This window comes from Leuciscus leuciscus (genome assembly GCF_965113295.1).
Source record: "Leuciscus leuciscus genome assembly, chromosome: 3".
Taxonomy (NCBI): domain Eukaryota; kingdom Metazoa; phylum Chordata; class Actinopteri; order Cypriniformes; family Leuciscidae; genus Leuciscus; species Leuciscus leuciscus.
Window position 1 is genome coordinate 6,881,829 of NC_138727.1, and position 18,567 is coordinate 6,900,395.

General features: G+C 36.8%; 1 protein-coding gene across 2 annotated transcripts in view; it reads left to right on the plus strand.

Annotated features, from left to right (window-relative positions):
- The window catches only part of erbb4a (erb-b2 receptor tyrosine kinase 4a), a 183,530-nt gene that overhangs the window by 145,312 nt on the left and 19,651 nt on the right, over positions 1-18,567 (plus strand). Inside the window, exons 13-20 of one of the 2 annotated variants that reach the window (XM_082163753.1) lie at positions 1,067-1,199; positions 4,607-4,700; positions 5,294-5,448; positions 8,232-8,276; positions 8,536-8,668; positions 12,161-12,286; positions 12,362-12,460; positions 14,413-14,598. In XM_082163753.1, the coding sequence (XP_082019879.1) occupies positions 1,067-1,199; positions 4,607-4,700; positions 5,294-5,448; positions 8,232-8,276; positions 8,536-8,668; positions 12,161-12,286; positions 12,362-12,460; positions 14,413-14,598 (971 nt within the window). The remainder of the gene's footprint in view (positions 1-1,066; positions 1,200-4,606; positions 4,701-5,293; positions 5,449-8,231; positions 8,277-8,535; positions 8,669-12,160; positions 12,287-12,361; positions 12,461-14,412; positions 14,599-18,567) is intronic. The other variant, XM_082163754.1, reaches the window with a different exon arrangement.

An 18,567-nucleotide genomic window follows, 5' to 3' on the forward strand; every position in this document is an offset into this window, starting at 1 on the left:
AACACTTTAATTTACAGTGTTTGTTACATGTACTAACTGCGTAAACTTTTTAATGTAGATTACATGCAACTAACCCTAACCAAACACTACTCCTAACCCTAAGTGCATGTAGTTAATTAATATTACTAAGTACTTAATTGTATAATTACAATGTAACACGGTGTTGCAGTAGAGCACATTTATTTATTTGTTTATGCACAAATTAAAACATCTTTGTGCATTTTGAATACATATTGTATAGAAAATGCACCATTTCATTTGAGTTGTTCTGTGGACTTTGCTAAAACTGGGAAACATTTAGACATTGTTGAAATTGAGAAAAACTTAAATGGTCTGTTTCAGGACCTTCAATTTAATTTTAATTTCAATTAAGATTATTGTACATTTTATTATATATATATATATATATATATATATATATATATATATATATATATATATATATATATATATATATATATATATATATATATATACAGTGTGTGCAGAATTAATAGGCACGTTGATTTTCTGATCATATTTTTTTTTTTTAGGCACATTTGACCAATTCCAAACCACATTAATTGTAATAACTACTATTCATTTTGTATTTAATCATTTATAAGTGATATATAATTGTTCATGAAGGCTGGAAATAAAAAAAATGCCTTATATTCAGGTGTGCATAATTATTAGGCAAGTTTTCTTTTACAGATAAAATAAGCCAAAAAAAGAGATTTAATTCAGACTTAAAAGTCAAAAATTATTAAATCCCCATGAGAAGGATGCAATACTAGAGATTGCATATATATATATATTTTTTTTACAACTTACCAAAACATTACCTGCCAAGCGTTTTATAAGTAATTGCTACTATAACTAATAGCTAAATAATTCCCCTTTTAGCTGTTGTAAAATAAATTGACATGCTTTCTGAAGTATGGATAATAAATGTTCTACAAAAGTACTCATGCTACCATGAATTTACTACCACACTTGCAGGATGGAAATATCCAAGGTCCAAATGAATTCCGTAGTTGCAGTGTTTTGTTTCTTAATGTTTGTGTGTGTTTGTGTGTTTTTTCAGCTAAAGAGCAGATGGTTTGTGATCCGTTGTGTTCGGAGGCAGGGTGCTGGGGTCCTGGCCCAGAACAGTGTCTCTCATGCAAATACTTCAGCCGAGGAAGGACATGTGTCAAGTCCTGTAACTTATATTATGGGTGAGTGTGCAAACAAATCATTTGTCGTGTCACTTTGCTTATGTACACAGCTTTTCAAGTTTTTTTCTTTTTAAAAAATTCTGTCTTCTTGCTTGTCTATTTCTTAAACCACTTTAGATTGCAGTTTCCTTAGCAGGTTTTTTTTCAGATAGGCTGCTGGCTCCAAAGATATATCTCCAGTATGACTATCATGATCAGACTATCAAGATCAAGGGATCAAAATGCTTTTAATGCTATTTATAAATCAAAGGAATGGGCAGACTCTCATGCTTTTCCGGCAGGCTGGAAAAAAATACATGGAGACATGGAAACAGGCTTTGAAAAGAACAGGCAAAATGTCCAATGCTGAGATTTTGTTTGCAAATGCATGCGTTTCTTTCATTCGATTTTTTTTTTCTTTTTCTTTTCTTTCCTAGAGCTATTCTTGAATTCTCAAGAGACCACTGCAAAATTAGAAAATATGGTTTCTATTTTATATGAATTTGTTTGATTAGCATGGACATTTATGTTTTATTCTATGAACTACTGACAAAATTTCTTCCAAAGTTGAAATAAAAATATTGTCATTTAGAGCATGTATTTGCATAAAATGACTACTGGTCAAAATAATAATAATAAAATTTTAAAAAGCCGTGTTTTCAGACCTCGAGTAATGCAAAAAAAAAACCAGTTTATTTATTTATTGACCCAAGCCACGTACAAGGCTATCCTGGAAGAAAACTTGCTTCCTTCGGCTCTGACAGTGTTCCCCAACTCGAAGGATTGGTTTTTCCTGCTGGATGGAGGACCACCAGATCAAGACCCTGTCATGGCCAGCCCAAACTCCAGACCTGTCACCCGAACCCCATTGAAAACCTCTGGAATGATCAAGAGGAAGGACACAAGGTCACAAGCTGTCAAATGAAGCCGAGCTGCTTGATTTATTTATTTTTTGTCTCCCAACAGCAATATGACTCATCTGAAGTTAGAACATTAGCATCATGTTGTTAAAAAAATAATACAAACTTGTTTTCTTCGCATCAAGGTCTGAAAACACGGCATTGTGTTTGTTATTTTGACCAGCTGTCATTTTCTGCAAATAAATGCTCTAAATGTCAATGTTTTTACTTGGAATTTGGAAGAAATGTTGTTGGTACTTTATATAATAAAACTAAATATTAATTATACTCAAACACAAAGTTAAAGTAAATCCAGAGAATTTAGCGTACAGTCAGATCAGTAATATTGCTGAATATTAACATGCCCCTATTATGGTGCACTGCAATAAATTTGAAATATAACGTTACACATCGGTTTGTTGATGGACAAACACTTGTTAATGCTGATGATGTGGAATGACAGCTGCAACATCTCATTATGTACCTCAAGCTGAGTAGCATGTCACTAAGAAACGTCCTGCTCAAGTCATCCTTGCGATTGATGTTCGGGTTGAATAACTAGTTCTTCCAGTGTTTCATCATTGGACTCGCGCTCTGATTGATATGGTAAAATCAACGTCATCGTTACTGTCTTTATAGTTCAATCACTAAACTTTAGGTAGCCTCCGGACAGGGCTGACGTTCAGTTATGGTAATGAGCGTGTTACGAGGTAGTACGAGGTAGACCAATCACAACAGTCTGGGCCGTCTGGCCAATCAGAACAGAGCAGGCTCTCGGAAAGGAAGGATTTAGAGAGACGGATTCATCCATCGAGTCGTTTAAGAATCATTGAAAAATGATGTGATGTGCAATATACAGACCCTTTCCAAAAAATGTGAATATCATGGAAAAGTTTATTTATTTCCATAATTCCATTCAAAACGTTAAACTTCCATAGATTATAGATTCAGGGCCCACAACTTAAACAATTTCAAGTATTTAGTTGTTTATTTGTACATAATTTGGGCTTCCAGCTCATAAAACCCACGAAAACAGAATTCCAAAAAATTAGAATATTACATGAAATCACACAGTAATTACACAGTAACACCATGGTCATTGAACCAGGTTTTGGTTCTTTTGGCAGTGTGGGCAGGTGCAAATCCTGCTGGAAAATGAAGGAAGCATGAAGTGCTCTGAAAATGTCCTGGTAGACGGCTGCGTTGACTCTGGATTTAATAAAGCACAGTGGACCAAAGTCCTCTTTTCTGATGAGTTCTCATTTGGAAACCAAGGTCCCAGAGTCTGGAGGAAGAATGGAGAGGCACACAATCCAAGATGCTTGAAGTCCAGTGTGAAGTTTCCACAGTCTGTGTTGGTTTGGGGAGCCATGTCATCGGCTGGTGTTGGTCCACTGTGCTGTCCACTCAACGCAGCCGTCTACCAGGACATTTCCAGAGCACTTCATGCTTCCTTCAGCAGACAAGCTTTATGGAGATGCTGACTTCATTTTCCAGCAGGATTTGCTCCTGCCCACACTGCCAAAAGAACCAAAACCTGGTTCAGTGACCATGGTATTACTGTGTAATTACTGTGTGATTTCATGTAATATTCAAATTTTTTGGAATCCTGTTTTCGTGGGTTTTATGAGCTGGAAGCCCAAATTATGTCCAAATAAACAATTAAATACTTGAAATCGTTTAAGTTGTGGGCCCTGAATCTATAATCTATGGAAGTTTAACGTTTTGAATGGAATTATGGAAATAAATAAACTTTTCCATGATATTCAAATTTTTTGGAAAGGGTCTGTATATTATGAGAAAATGTAACTGTTTTTTTAATTTTTTTTTTTACTTTTGATGGATGTAAACCTGTTGTAGGAGACGTCCAAAACAAAATTAGGACCCTTTAAAATAGCAAAATAGGGGCACTTTAAGTTTGACTTCAGGATATCTCAGATTGAGGGTAAAATCAAGCTAACCCTACAAGTGTATCTTAGAGCAAGAACATTGTGTGTGTGTGTGTGTGTGCGCGTGTGTGTGTGTGTGTGTGTGTGTGTGTGTGTGTGTGTGTGTGTGCGCGCTTATATTTTTCACATTTTTAGACATATACATTTATTTTGAAGAGAAATCAATACAAATCACAGCTAGAGACATGCATTGGCTGGGTGATGTTTAGTGTGGGATGAAAACTTGCAGTTTTAGACTTTGAGTTGGCACTAATGCTCTGGAGGTTTGATTTGTTCACATCTTAGATGCTTCTTTCAGGTCTTAATCGACAAGCTTTCTTCCTTTGCTCTTTTCTAACACTCTCAATGAAACTATCAACAACAGAAATAGATGAAAGTAGCATTGACATCTCCTTAAGCTGTTTCCACTTTCATTGATTTGTATGGCTTTTCTTGTATGCCTGTTTAGTTAATTGACCTAGATTTGGACTTAATCACACTAGCCCCTGGTCGCTATGTAAAACGTACACTACATGTTGTAAATAAATTCTGTATCCATCCAATACATGGCTCATCACACATTATTCTTTGTCTGTTCAAGGGATGTTCGAGAGTATGCCAATGGCTCAGTTTGTGTTGAGTGTGACAGCCAGTGTGAAAAGGCCGGAGATAAAAGTTTGACCTGCCATGGCCCGGTAAGAGTCATGTGAGAACCTTTCGTTGCTGGATTTTGTTTTGCTTCAAATAAAACTTGATAACCTTGTCATCGAACAACAGAAAAGCCTAGATTTCTGGCAGAGTCGAATGCGTCCTATTCTCGTCGCAGCTTCAGACTGCATATAAAAAGATACATAAGTTGTATTTAGGGACCAGAAAGTCCTTTAGAGACCAATTCACAATGTACCGACAGATGCCGAACAACACCGAAAGTCACCAGCTTACAGCACGTCACTTCTTTAGACATTCTAATTCCAATTCAGCAAGTTCAATCGGTGAAAACAAGCTCCAACAGACGCCAACACACTGATCCGACGAAGTGTCTGTCGCCGTAGGTCTGCATCTGTCGGTGCGGTGTCAATTGCCCTTGGAACTTCATAAGATGCCGTTTTTGTGGTTGAATGTGTTAGAAACAGTATGAAGATACAAAATAATGATGCATCCTTGAAATTATATTACACGTCTGTGCTTGTTTGATTAAATTTAATTTCCTTTCCATCTTTTAAACAGTGCTTCAGTCTCTTGAGACACATTTCCTAATCTTCTATCGTTCTCTTTTCTCCCATTACAGGGTCCAGATCACTGCGTGAAATGCTTGCATCTGAAAGATGGGCCCAACTGTGTGGAGAAATGCCCTGATGGTCTGCAGGGAGCAAACAGCTTCATCTTCAAATATGCTGAGACCAACAACGAGTGCCATCCCTGCCACCCCAACTGCACCCAGGGGTAAGACTGTTTGCTTGTGTTTGCACTTGAATCTATTTGTAAGCTACTTTCCTTCCTTTAACTGCATCAAGCACAATATGCCCAGAGCACGGACCTAATTGCCCATGTGGGTAAAGCTGTCGTGCTTACCGCATTCAGTCTTAGACACATAGGCCTGGGGGATTTGAGAGCAGAGAGAACAGGTTCCTGACTCCACAGATCAGTGGTGCGCAACTGGTTTTGCTGCAGGACCCAGATTGTATATTGGACATCAAGTGTCCACCTAACACTGTGCCAACATTTTTCATTGGATAAAAAAGTCTTTGACATTAAACATTAAAAAATTATTAACATGTAGCTTGAGTGTTTAGTTTGTAATAGTCACTTTAGGAGTGTCATACTCTTCGGTGAATCTCACAAAAACATGTCCCGGTCACATTTCAAATCAAAAGAAAATGGTAAGAAATGGAATTTTGAATGAAGAAAATGAAGGGTATTTTCTTTTCACATTATGACATTTATTTAAGCATTTATTTAAACATGTAAGCACAATTTTCGGTAGCACTTTATTTCAATAGTCCTCTTTAGACATTCTACTAACTATAAGTTGCTTTGCAACCACATGTCAACTAACTGTCATTAGAGTATAAGTAGACTGTCTGCTTAATATCTGTTAACACTTTATATTCATGATCCCCCAAGTAACTTGGCAACTACAAGTCAACTTATTCTACCAACCCGAACCCTAACACCTAACCATAACCATAACAGTCTACTGACAGTCTACTACAGTCTACTAATACTATAATGAGAGTAAGTTGACATGTAGTTGCATATGTAAGATTATTTAGTCAGTAATTCTGACAGGTCAATTTAGCTCAAAGGAATTATTAATTAATTTATAGGGAATTCGAAAGAATCACTTATTACAACCGAGCAAATGACTCGTCCGCGGTTCATTTGAACTGGCTGTAATTATCAACTCTGCAGCGGATATAAATATCCAACTATAGTTAAACACTATTTGTTAGCAAGTTAACTTAAATCAGCAGTTTAAGACATTAAATTCGTAAGCACACAAGTAACACTTCTCTTTTAAAATACAAACAAGATTTTATTGATTATTCTAACACATAAAACTAATATCTAACACAAACACACACACACACATTCATACGAGTTGCAGAAAGAAAGAGAGTGAGGAAAGAATGAGTTTTAAGAGTGAGATGATGAAATCCCAAGTTTCTATATGCACTTATAAGACATGACCTGGAACGAACCATCAATCATTAATTTAACCCTTCTATCGTTTCTTAGGGTTATTACATTTATATCAATACACCAGTTCAGCTTAAGAGTCTGGAGGCAGTACTTGCTTTCCCTTTGGGGATTCCCTTTCGTCAGTGTAAAAGGGGGTTTCCCGAGTTCTGTGCCTGATGTCTGGGGCGACCAGTCACGTGGTGTGCTGGCGGATGAATGAAAGTATTTGTTGAAGCTGGCTTTGCAGAAGAAACGTGGACCGAAATCTTACCGCAAAACTTAACTTAGAACCGAGACTCACAACGGAAAAGAAAGGAAACTAAGAAAAGAAAGGAAATTGAGACGAGAGTAGGTGATGGCTGGAATGAAGCTGTTGAACCCGTTCTTCTGATCTTGATTTGGATTCTTTTATCTCTGCGCGTCTACATGGTTACTTGTCTGTCTGGTCTCTTCTCCCTTCGCGCACTTTTTCTAACCTTGTTGAGAACTCTTCTAACACTTTGTTGGGGTCTAAGATTTTAAACTCACATGTTTGTCCGGCCTCCTGGATCAGTTCTGACCAATTAGACACTGTCTTTCTTTGTCTCATCGTAAATCATGCGTTATCTGTGATCTCCTTGCTCTCCAGTACTAACAGAGAGAACAGATGCCACAGTTTAGACATCATTAGTATTATAAGAATACGAAACATTTTACACCGATTTCAATCAAGCCATCTTTTGAATCAAGAGCATACGATCATACTGATATGAAACACAACACACTTTCATTCAAACACCTAACAGTTATAACCATTAAATTACTTACATGGGATCTAACTTATTAAACATGCATATAAGTGGTAGAAACAACATAGAATTATGTAGTTGCATGATGTTTGATAAGTCCATTGAAAACTGTTCTGGGAGGATTTTATGTATTGTTATAGGCAAAATCTCAGTTCTTGTGGTTTGAAGAGATTAGAACTCTGGTTTGGTCATTCAGAGGTCCTTAAGGAGGAGGGGGTCTGGAATGTTGTGGGGTCCAGCAACTTCTGCTGTTATCTTTATCCGGCACTGAGTTGTGCCATCTCTGAGCCAATCATTATTTTCCAAGCTATCTCACATTGACAAGTTCTTCCTTTAGTTGGGCTCATAAAAGTTCTTAGGTAGACTGGCTGGAGCCTTCTTTTATGGTTCTGGAATGTTGAGTTCTGTGTGGAGTTATGTTTGAACAAAACACCCTGAAGATTCATCTGTGTTTTGGTTCGCACTCAATCCTATACATAGTTAGTAGAATGTCTAAAGTGGACTATCGAAATAAAGTGGAACCCAATTTTCCTATTACCATAACTGTAATGGATCTGATCTTTGTGAGTTTATCAGATTATCATTGCTCTAATACAGTAATTAAAAGAAAAGGATAATCATTTTGTTCTTTTTTATTTATCTGAATAAATTGAATGCAGTTTAAGAAATACTACCATCAATAATTGAATCTACCAGTCTGTTGCAATATAACTCAAATTTGTTGATTATAACTCAATATGATTGTCTGTGTTGCAGTTGTACTGGACCCCGAGTGCAAGATTGTGTTGGCATGTTGGACAGGTAAGGGCTTTCACAAATGCAACTTTGGTCAAGGATAATTTGCAAAAAATAAAAAATAAAACAGCAAATAAAAGTGAATATTAATATTTGATAACATAAAGGATATTTATAATAAAAAAACAAAAAACTAATAGAATATAATCCAAATGTTTTTCTATAGCATTAGTGCTATGCAGAGTGGGGTTTTTGCTCAACTGGTGAAAAAAAAAAAAAAACATTTCCTCCTAGCATTACTACTTATTTTCTTTTGATGTTCCAGGACTCCTCTGATTGCGGCTGGGTTTATTGGGGCTCTCTTTGTGATGGTCATCATAGCTCTTGGTGTGGCCGTTTACATCCGCAGAAAGAGCATTAAGAAAAAGAGAGCTTTACGTCGTTTCCTGGAGACTGAGGTGAGAGAGGCCTGTTCTCATATGTGTAGTAAATGAGTAAGCAATGACTAAAACAGGAACATTCCATACATTATGCATCATATCTTGTGTCTCTTCTGTCTGTCACCTTGCATCAATTTCCTCCCCTGTCCACGGGTTTTTCATTTCTTTTTTGTTTTGTTTCTTGGTGAGGTGCATGCTTAAAAATTCCCCAGCATACAGCACATAAAGTATTCAGCGGAGGGCCTTCCTTAAATGTGTGGCAGGTTTGTTGGGTTAATGCATAGCCCTGTTGCCCTGAATGACTGTGCAGCCTATTAAAAAACATGGCCTGTCTATGCTGGTTTGGATAATTTGCAGGTGGAGCAACAGTGTTATAGACAGCTGTCAGCTTGAGAAGATACCCTGTATCCAAAAGCTGACAGAGACACTCACGCACTAGAATCCTGAAATCCGTTTTAGAAAACCTGAGACCTCTGTTCAAGTAGAAAGTGATGCGTTTCTGCCAAGAATAAGAAAAGGAGAGGTCTAGACCACCCAAATGTTTGCCGATTACCTCAGAGATGTTTTGAAAGTGTAGCTAACTTTACAGATCAATTTCACACTAAAGAATTAACAAAAGTGGCCTAAAAAATACAAGCTGCCCATTTCTGCTTTTAAGCCTTTTGAATGCCTCTCCCCATATACTTCCATTGTAGGTGCTTTTTTAAAGCTTTTTTGCTTAAACTGAGAGAATTTTAAATTCTGTTGATAGTTATATTGAACCTGAAACACTCATTTACTTAAAGGAGAACTCCGGGCAATTTTTATGTTAATCTTGATCGTTATACCTTTGTGAGTACTGTCTATAGAAAAAAAACAAAAAAACGAACCGGATTGGTGCTTAATGCCCAGAGCTCCCACTCAGCTAAAACAGCAGTTATGGGGGCATATACATAAAGAGTGTCTTTGTGCCTCTTAACAGACACAAAATGCAATTAAAATGTCTGTCCAACATGAACAGGGCCCTTACATGACAACAAGATGCGTTTAGCAACTTAGCCATTGTTTCAATTCACCTAAATAGTGTTTTAGACGGCTAGCTGTAGTTTCGCGCTGAAGTCCCGTGGGAACTCAGTTGTAGCCGGAAAAAGGTAAATAGCAGTGTGCAGGTGGGAGGAGCGTAGTGTGTGAAGAGTGAAGATCGTAGTTGCTCACAAGTGAAGAAGAAATGGTTCGCGTTTGTGCCGTTCCGAATTGTGGCAACAGAATGCGAAAATGGGTTTGTAATGGGTTTGTAACTCCCATACAAGTACTACGCGCTAAAGATTACCGCATTTGCAGCGAGCACTTTGACAAGGATGACTACACAGACACAACACAGCGGGGTCATGGAAAGGAAGACGATGAAAATTTAAGTTCTTGTATTTTCGCATTCTGTTGCCACAATTCGGAACGAACAACTGAGTTCCCACGGGACTTCAGCGCGAGACTACAGCTAGCCGTCTAAAACACTATTTAGGTGAATTTAAACAATGGCTAAATCGCTAAACACATCTTGTTGTCCTGTAAGGGCACTGTTCATGTTGGACAGACATTTTAATTGCATTTTGTGTCTGTTAAGAGGCACAAAGACAATCTTTATGTATATGCCCCCATAACTGCCGTTATAGCTGAGTGGGAGCTCTGGGCATTAGCTGTAGCAGCTCCGTGTTGCAAGCACCAATCCGGTTCGTTTTTTTCTTTTTTTTTTCTATAGACAGTACTCACAAAGGTATAATGATCAAGATTAACTTAAAAAATTGCCCGGAGTTCTCCTTTAAGCAGAAAGGAAAGCTCTGTATTATTATTCTACAAATACACCATCCTTTAACAGTGAATGTTAGACAAATGCTATTTCAGAACCACATATCTGGACAGCTCCCTCAAATACACAGTATACATGCTGTATTTCAGCACCACATAGATGGACAGCTCCACATTGTGTGTGTTCAGTCGACACATCCATAAAACCAAGTGATAGCCTTCTTTTTTGTGCTGTGATTGGTCACTTAAATTAACTGTTAGTCCTGAATAATGGATAACCAAATTTACATGTTTATAGATTGTTAAAATGTCACTATAAAAATGCCTTTTTCATTAGGTAAGATTGAAAGTGGGCTGTTTGTATAGGATGTGATGAGAGATACATTCTTTCTTCTCATAAATAAGAACATAAATAATCCCCCTGTTTCACAGACAAGTTTTAAGCCTAGTCCCAGACTAAAATGCATGTTTGAGCTGTTAGCAACTTGCACTGACATATCTTAAAATATGTCAGTGCCATTGTTTTGTCTCAAAATGCACACCAGTAATGTTTTTTGTTTGTTTGTTTTTTAATGAATGTTTATAAAAGCTTAAATGTTCTTAGTGAACTAAGGTCTAATCCTGGCTTAATCTAAGCCCTGTCTGTGAAACTGTTATCAAGGGTTTAATTCCTTAATTCAGAAAAACAACTTGTCATTTAGCAAATACTTTTTCAATTTATTTTGGTGCACTTATTACAGAGACAATTCCCCTGTAGAAACCTGAAATGAATAGTTCACCCCAAATATAGTAATTTATTCAACTTAAATAAACCCATAAATCTTTCTTTATTTTGTGGAACAGATGTTTTGCAGAATGTTCACACTTCTGCATAACTTAGTATGTATTTATATTATATTATATTGTATTATTAATTACATTATTATTTTTTTTAATCATGTTTGGAGCTCGGTAGAAAGTTATATCAGTTGGAAAAGAGCACTTTAGACATTCTGCTAAAGTTCTCCATTTGGGATCCACAAAATAAATACAATCGTGGAGATTAAAGATCAACCAAAAATGTCTAATTTGCCAGTTTACTGGAGACACAATGATGTTACCTCATGGATCAACCTCAAACTGGGGTTTGAACCTTCAATCTTTTGGTTGTCAGTTAAATCTAACACCTCTCATCACATTACTGTTTACTTTAAACATTTACATTTTAATTTCCTAACAGTCAAATTATCTGAAGAACACTGGCTCTTTTTCCCCACAGGTCTGCAATCTGTTTATTGAGCACAAACAATTAAACGAGTCCAAGACTGACACACACACACACACACACACACACACACACACACACACACACACACACACACACACACACACACACACACACACACACACACACACACACACACACACACACACACGCACTTTTTTTCCTTGCCCTTAATGAAACTACAAATGCTACTTTGTATTTTGCAATTATGTCTCTATTCATCCTTCTCAACCTTTCCTTCTTTCCTACCCCTCTCATATTCACAAGCTTGGTTCCCTTCACGACTGTTTACTCTCCAAATATCCAGTAACATCTTTTCTTTCCCTCTTGAGGCCCAATAACTACTGCATAAACAAATTTAATCCTAAAAATATGGTTAAATGTAACTTCTAAGAGCTTGTTTTGGAGCTCTGTGTATTTGTGCATTGAAACGTTGTGACTGATCTAAGACTTGGTTGTTGAAGCAGTTGGTGGAGCCATTGACGCCCAGTGGTACAGCACCAAACCAGGCTCAGCTGCGGATATTGAAGGAAACTGAGCTCAAGAGGGTCAAGATTCTGGGAGCTGGAGCCTTTGGCATGGTCTATAAGGTAGCACCTCTATCAGCATTTGTGGTTTTATATGATTTGAGGTGTTATTAACGATCCTGATGTCTTCTTGAAAAGGGAATCTGGGTTCCAGAAGGGGAAACAGTGAAGATTCCAGTGGCTATAAAGATACTCAATGAAAGTACAGGACCTAAAGCCAATGTGGAGTTTATGGATGTGAGTTAACTACCTTGATCTTAATAATACCACTATAATTGCTTTTTCAGTCAATTTAGCTATTCATGTTGTGACAAAATAAAATTAGTTTTCTTAATGCACATTCCTGGTCTTAATTTTGCATAATTTGTTATTCCAAAAAAAAAAAAAGATATTTTTTGATATTTAAATATTTAAATTTGATCAAAATATGATATATCTTCCTTCACCTCTGAAACAGGTCTTTGGCTGACTATTGAATTATTTTAACAAGTTATCATTCAAAAGTTTAGGATCAGTAAGATTTTTATTATTATTATTATTTTTTTTTTTTTTTTAAGATACATTAAATTGATCAAAACTGACAGTAGAGATATTTATAATGTCTCTAAAGATTTATTTCAAATAAATGCTGTTGTAATAATTACAGAAGTAATCAAAGTGTCAGTTTGAATAATAAATGTTATGGCAGTAATAATAAATACCTTATTATTTTTTAATAACCATACTTTCCATTGAGCTGGCTCACATCCAGATCTTTTTAAATATTTAGCTTTAATATACTTAAATGCATTATATTACAGACATAACATGAGTTATAAATGTAATTTATCTCGACTTTAAATATAGCAAAGTAGTATTGAAAATAGGAAGGGATGATCTGCAGAGAGAACGGTTCAATAACACTGATCTGTCATATATCAGTTCTCCTTTTTTTCCCCTTGTTGTCTCTATTTCGTTCTGTCTTGCTCTCCCACAATTCAGAGAGAGGTCAAGTTCCTTTAAAAAGCCATCAAAACGTGACCTCACGTGCTGCGGCTGACTGTGATTGCCTGGGAATCCCTTTGTGTGTTCTGTTATCCGTGCAAATACATATAAGCAGGCAAGCTAATGCAGCGCTACTCATCCCTCTCTCCGTTGTGACACATAAAACTGTATATACTTTTGAAACATATGGCTAATTGAGTAAGACAGGCCAGCCGTCACTAATGGAGGTCAACGTCGCTGTAGGAGGCAAGAGTAGAATGGCATTTGCAGAGAGACCTGTTATGCTTTATATGCACCTTTTCCCTTCACCCCATGATGCTTTATGCACATTATGGGAGTAAATTCTGTTAAACTGTAAACAATCAGTGAAGGGTTTGCTTTATGAACGCAATAATAAGCAATGGACAATGAAGTGACATTATTCTACTCACCCTTCAACCATCAAACATTAAAAGGAAATTTAAAAGTGTAAAAGCATAAACAAATGACTAGAACAGACCACGAATAACCCCAAAAGCTTGATTTATTTCCACAGCAATATTACAGACGTGTTAAAAATCACTGTGGTAATATATGTCTGTTTGATGTAAAATATGTTGCCTTAATCAAAAATGCTCATTAACTTTAGCATTGAGTGATAATATCTCAAAGTGCTTTCCGTCATTTGAACAAATACTGCATTTACCTGCTTTAGAAACGTTCCAGTAAACAGGGATAAGGAGTGAAAAGGGGAGACAATTACATTTTAAAGCATCCGTGTGAAAACACCTGGAAAGAGATGTGAGGATTCGGGGAGAAAAATGAGAGAATCTTAGTGCATTCCAGTTAATTATTCATGGGATATATCATAAATTAAATCGGGAGAGCAGGCCAAAAATGAGCTGTATATGTTGTCTCTTTTCATAATGTTGCAGCGAAAAAAAAAGAAAAGAAAATATTCAGGAGGAAAAGAATGCAGTGAATGATACCATAGATTTTCTTGTGATACCATATCACATTAAAATACCATTATGTTATTCTTCTGACGTCTGAAAATTAAATACGAAGGGAAATTGACAGTCAATCTGGCTGATAAGGATTATTTGTATCGCATTATTTTGAAAGATTTCTTTCAGTCTTTTTGAGTGGAAGTTCCCCAAACCAGAAGTGCAACCCATAATTGAAAATTCAGCAGTGACCTGATCTTTTCTGTCTCTGGCTTCCAGGAGGCGCTGATCATGGCCAGCATGGAGCATCCTCATTTAGTGCGTCTGTTGGGGGTCTGCTTGAGTCCCACTATTCAGCTGGTAACTCAGCTCATGCCCCACGGCTGCCTGCTGGACTACGTACATGAGCACCAGGAGAACATCGGCTCCCAGCTGCTGCTCAACTGGTGCGTGCAGATCGCAAAGGTAAGACTGATTTCACATGTTGGTGTTATCAGTGAGACATCATCCCTGTGAATACTGCAGGAAGTCGTGTGTTTTTGTATACAGCCTTGGCTTTTGACTTCAGAAGATGTTTATTTTAGTATGTACGTGTATTAGTATGTAAGGGAATAGTTTATGCAGAAATTAAAATTCTGTCACCATCTACTCTGCTGTTGCTCAAAAATGTTCATCTTTCTGTGGAGCACAAAAGGAGTTATTTAACAGAATATTCAGGCTGCTCTTTCCCAGATCATGAATTTATAGAGTGCAACAGTCGGGTTCCGGTTATCCATAGGGAAATTGATTTTTAACGATAACTTATAAACCTTTAATAAACAATATTTTAAGTTCATTGCAAAATATGCATTTATTTAAATATTGGAGTATTTTAAGAGCATAGGGAGGCTGACTCGATTATGTAATTCACAGTGCTTCATGGGAGTGGGAGGAGCTAACGAGATCTTTTGGCATGTTTTGCTTGTTTGACTCTCAGATTAGTTGAATTTTCTGTACAGCATCATGGGTAATGTAGTTTTTCACAAATTATGCTGTTCAACAAGATTATTTTTAAACTAAGTTGCAATAATGATTTACAACCTCATAGCTCACAGTAAGGCTGTCTTTAAATTGATTATGCTGTTTGCAAAGCTTAATGGGACTGTAGTTCTTTCTATCTCTAAAGCCGTTAAGTTCACAGTCTTTTACCTTCTATTTTGTCCGATTTTCAAATACTTTTTTAAAAAGTTTTTAAAGTTATGATTCGCCTCGTAGATGGCTTGGTTCATGGCGTATGATGCTTTAACAAAGACTTTTTTGAAATCGCAATGGATGAAATAAATGGAAAAAATTTAGTGACCAATGGCTGTAAAGCTCAAAAAAATAAAAATAATAATCCAATAAAATGCAGTATATTCAGTCTTCTGAAGTCATACAATAGTTCTCAAAAATAATACTCAAAAATCATATTAAATGAGATTTGAATACGATGCATGGCATCACTCCGCCCATTTTCTAGTAACTGGACGCACAGATAGTCCTGCCCAAGACTCGTTTAACTGATGCTGCTATTATGGTTCGATCAAACAAACAGAGCAATGTTTTGGTTTGCCACTGTGTTTTCTAGGGAATATCAACCTGCACATTATGCAGTATTTTAAATATATAAACAATTATACTTATATTTTCCTTCATTCACTAAGATTGTGTTTATAAATTAATAAATAACAGTATACAAATTATTTTGTTGGTCTACTGCTTAATCTTATATAAAAGGGCATGCTGGGTAAGTGAAGAAAAAGCCTTGTCATCATTTTTTATTTCAGCTTGGAGCTAAAAATACTGTGACTTTTTAACTGAGCTTTTAAATGCATTATAGCTGTATTCATTCTGTGTTTTTTTTTTTTTTTACATACTGAAGCAAAATTGCCTTATAAGTGATACAATTATTTAAAATTTTGATTTGATTTTTATATGATGGCAATATGTTGCCTTACAGGTACGGTTCTCGAACTAAAGAATAAAACTTGTTTTCTACCACATCAGTCTCTTTAATTTTTTATTTATTTTTTATTATCAATTCATTTTTTTTAATGATTTCCCTGGTCAAAATGCCTGAGAACTCTGCGTTCTATTTCACAGCATTCCCATTTTAGTCCCCTCTGTTCCACCGCCTTAAAAACATTAAATCTGTCTGCTGTAAATGGATTGGCTGAGTTCAAGAGATGGGTGCTGGTTTGTTGTAACTCACAGCTTTGGGCTTCGGCTTAATGGCACCTATTAATCAGGTTGTAGGTTGAGCAAACCGCTCGACAACCTTGCCTATTCCTGCCCCGGAATTCTGCTGTGACACACACCCGCTGCTAGAGGTTTTCCCGGTCACGCTGTGAAAATGTTAAAATGCTGTTACCGGCCAAATTCTCATTTAGCTGCCAGACTGTTCCTGCACACAGTGAAATAATAACCTCGGCATGAGGATGAGATTGCACTCATTATTGGATGATGTATTTAAAGCAGATTACGTGCCTCAGTTCTCAATTGAATAATTGCTCAAATTCAAATTGAATCTCAATAGCTACTGTTACGATGCCCATGGGATATTGACCAATCAGAACTGGTGTTAACCCCCTTTGCACTACATGTATGACGGTGGGCAGACCCCCAACACACAAGCATCTTTCCCAGCATGCTTTGATCACTATCGGCAGCTCTGTGTGCCTACAGTTCAGTTGTTATTTTATTGTGCAAGAGGGAGTTGCAACAAAGAAGCAAATGTTATAATTGATATTTTCCATCCACAGTATTACGGAGCTATTCATATTTGTCCAAAACATAATTTTCTTATGCACAACAAGGCATCTTGTGTAATTTATTTTTGTCTGGCAATGTCTTTGTGGACCTGCCACTGTGAAACAGGTTTCACTAGTTAGGAACCCCTCATCAGAAATTTCCCTTTGTGCCGAAGGGATCTTCTTCCAAGATTCCCTCTTTTGCATACTGTGTGTGTTCTCCTGAGATGCAGACTTGGAAACGCAGTGTACTCTGTGAGTACCTCTGTGTCTCTTCCCCGCACAAACGGCTTTGGTTTGCTGCAGACTCATCTCCTTTGGCCTCATTAACGGAGCTCCAGGTCACACACAAATCTCTTATCCATTCCATTTTTCATTCATCTACTATTTTTATGTGGAGTATCCAAATGAGAAACCTAAATTTGTTTCTATATGATGTATTTGCATATAACTAAACCTTGTGCAGAGCAGTAATGACTGGCTTTCGAGATTGATTTCCATACATGGATGCTCTAATAGCTGTGCAATCGACATACTTTCCATATTTAATCATGAAAGGGGCTTTTCTGGATTTTTTCACCTAATGGCACAACAAAATGAATTATGTTCCACTATGTATATACATTCACTGGCCACTTTATTAGAGACACCTTACTAGTACTGGGTTGGACCCTTTTGACCTCAGAACGGCCTTAATTCTTCGTGGCGTAGATTCAACAAGGTGCTGGAAACATTCCTCAGAGATTTTGGTCCATATTTACATGATAGCATCACACAGTTGCTGCAGATTTTTCGTCTGTACATCCATGATGCAAATTTCCCATTCCCCCACATCCCAAAGGTGCTCTATTGAATTGAGATCTGGTGACTGTGGAGGCCATTTGAGTATAGTGAACTCATTGTCATGTTCAAGAAACCAGTTAGTACGGTGGCCCAGTAGTACACAACACAACAAACATAAGTTCAAACAAACAATACAAAAATTACACCTACACCTATGAATACTAGTGACATCAGGTTGTTTAGAGGGTCACAGGGGCAAATATACATGGATTCTACTCATTTCAAGTATCATAAAGGTAATGTGGTTTCTTACCGATTAGGAAAACTGCTAAACGAGTTTCTTCTTGTGAGCTGGTTAGAAACACTCTCCACCTACATTAATGTGTGTGTAAATGTGTGTTTGTCTATTAAACTGTTGTAAACTTTCATGTGTAGGGTTTGGGGTTGTAAGCTGTTGACACCACTAGTGACACTAGGCGTAATTTGTAGATAATTGCAGTTTGTAATGGGAACGAAGAGCTAAGGCCATGTCAGCTAAAGTGTCATTGAAATTGTAGCCATTACCAGAAATGGAACATGGAAATTAATGGCATTCTGGTTTAATTTGCACCTTCATCTTTTCATGGCATTTAATCTTAGCCTCTCCTTCGCTTGGGACACGAGAAACGTGAAAGAGGTTCTCGAACCTTTCATTACAGCCCACAATTACAGCCCACAATTACTCTAACATTTCTCAAAACCAAATGGAAATAATTTCTCCTTTTGTATGGTTAATGAACTCGGAGATCACAACTATATAAATCAATAAATAGTAGATAGAAATATGATGACTTATCAGTGAATACCAACATTTATGTTCTCTTTGCATTGCACAGTTAAATAG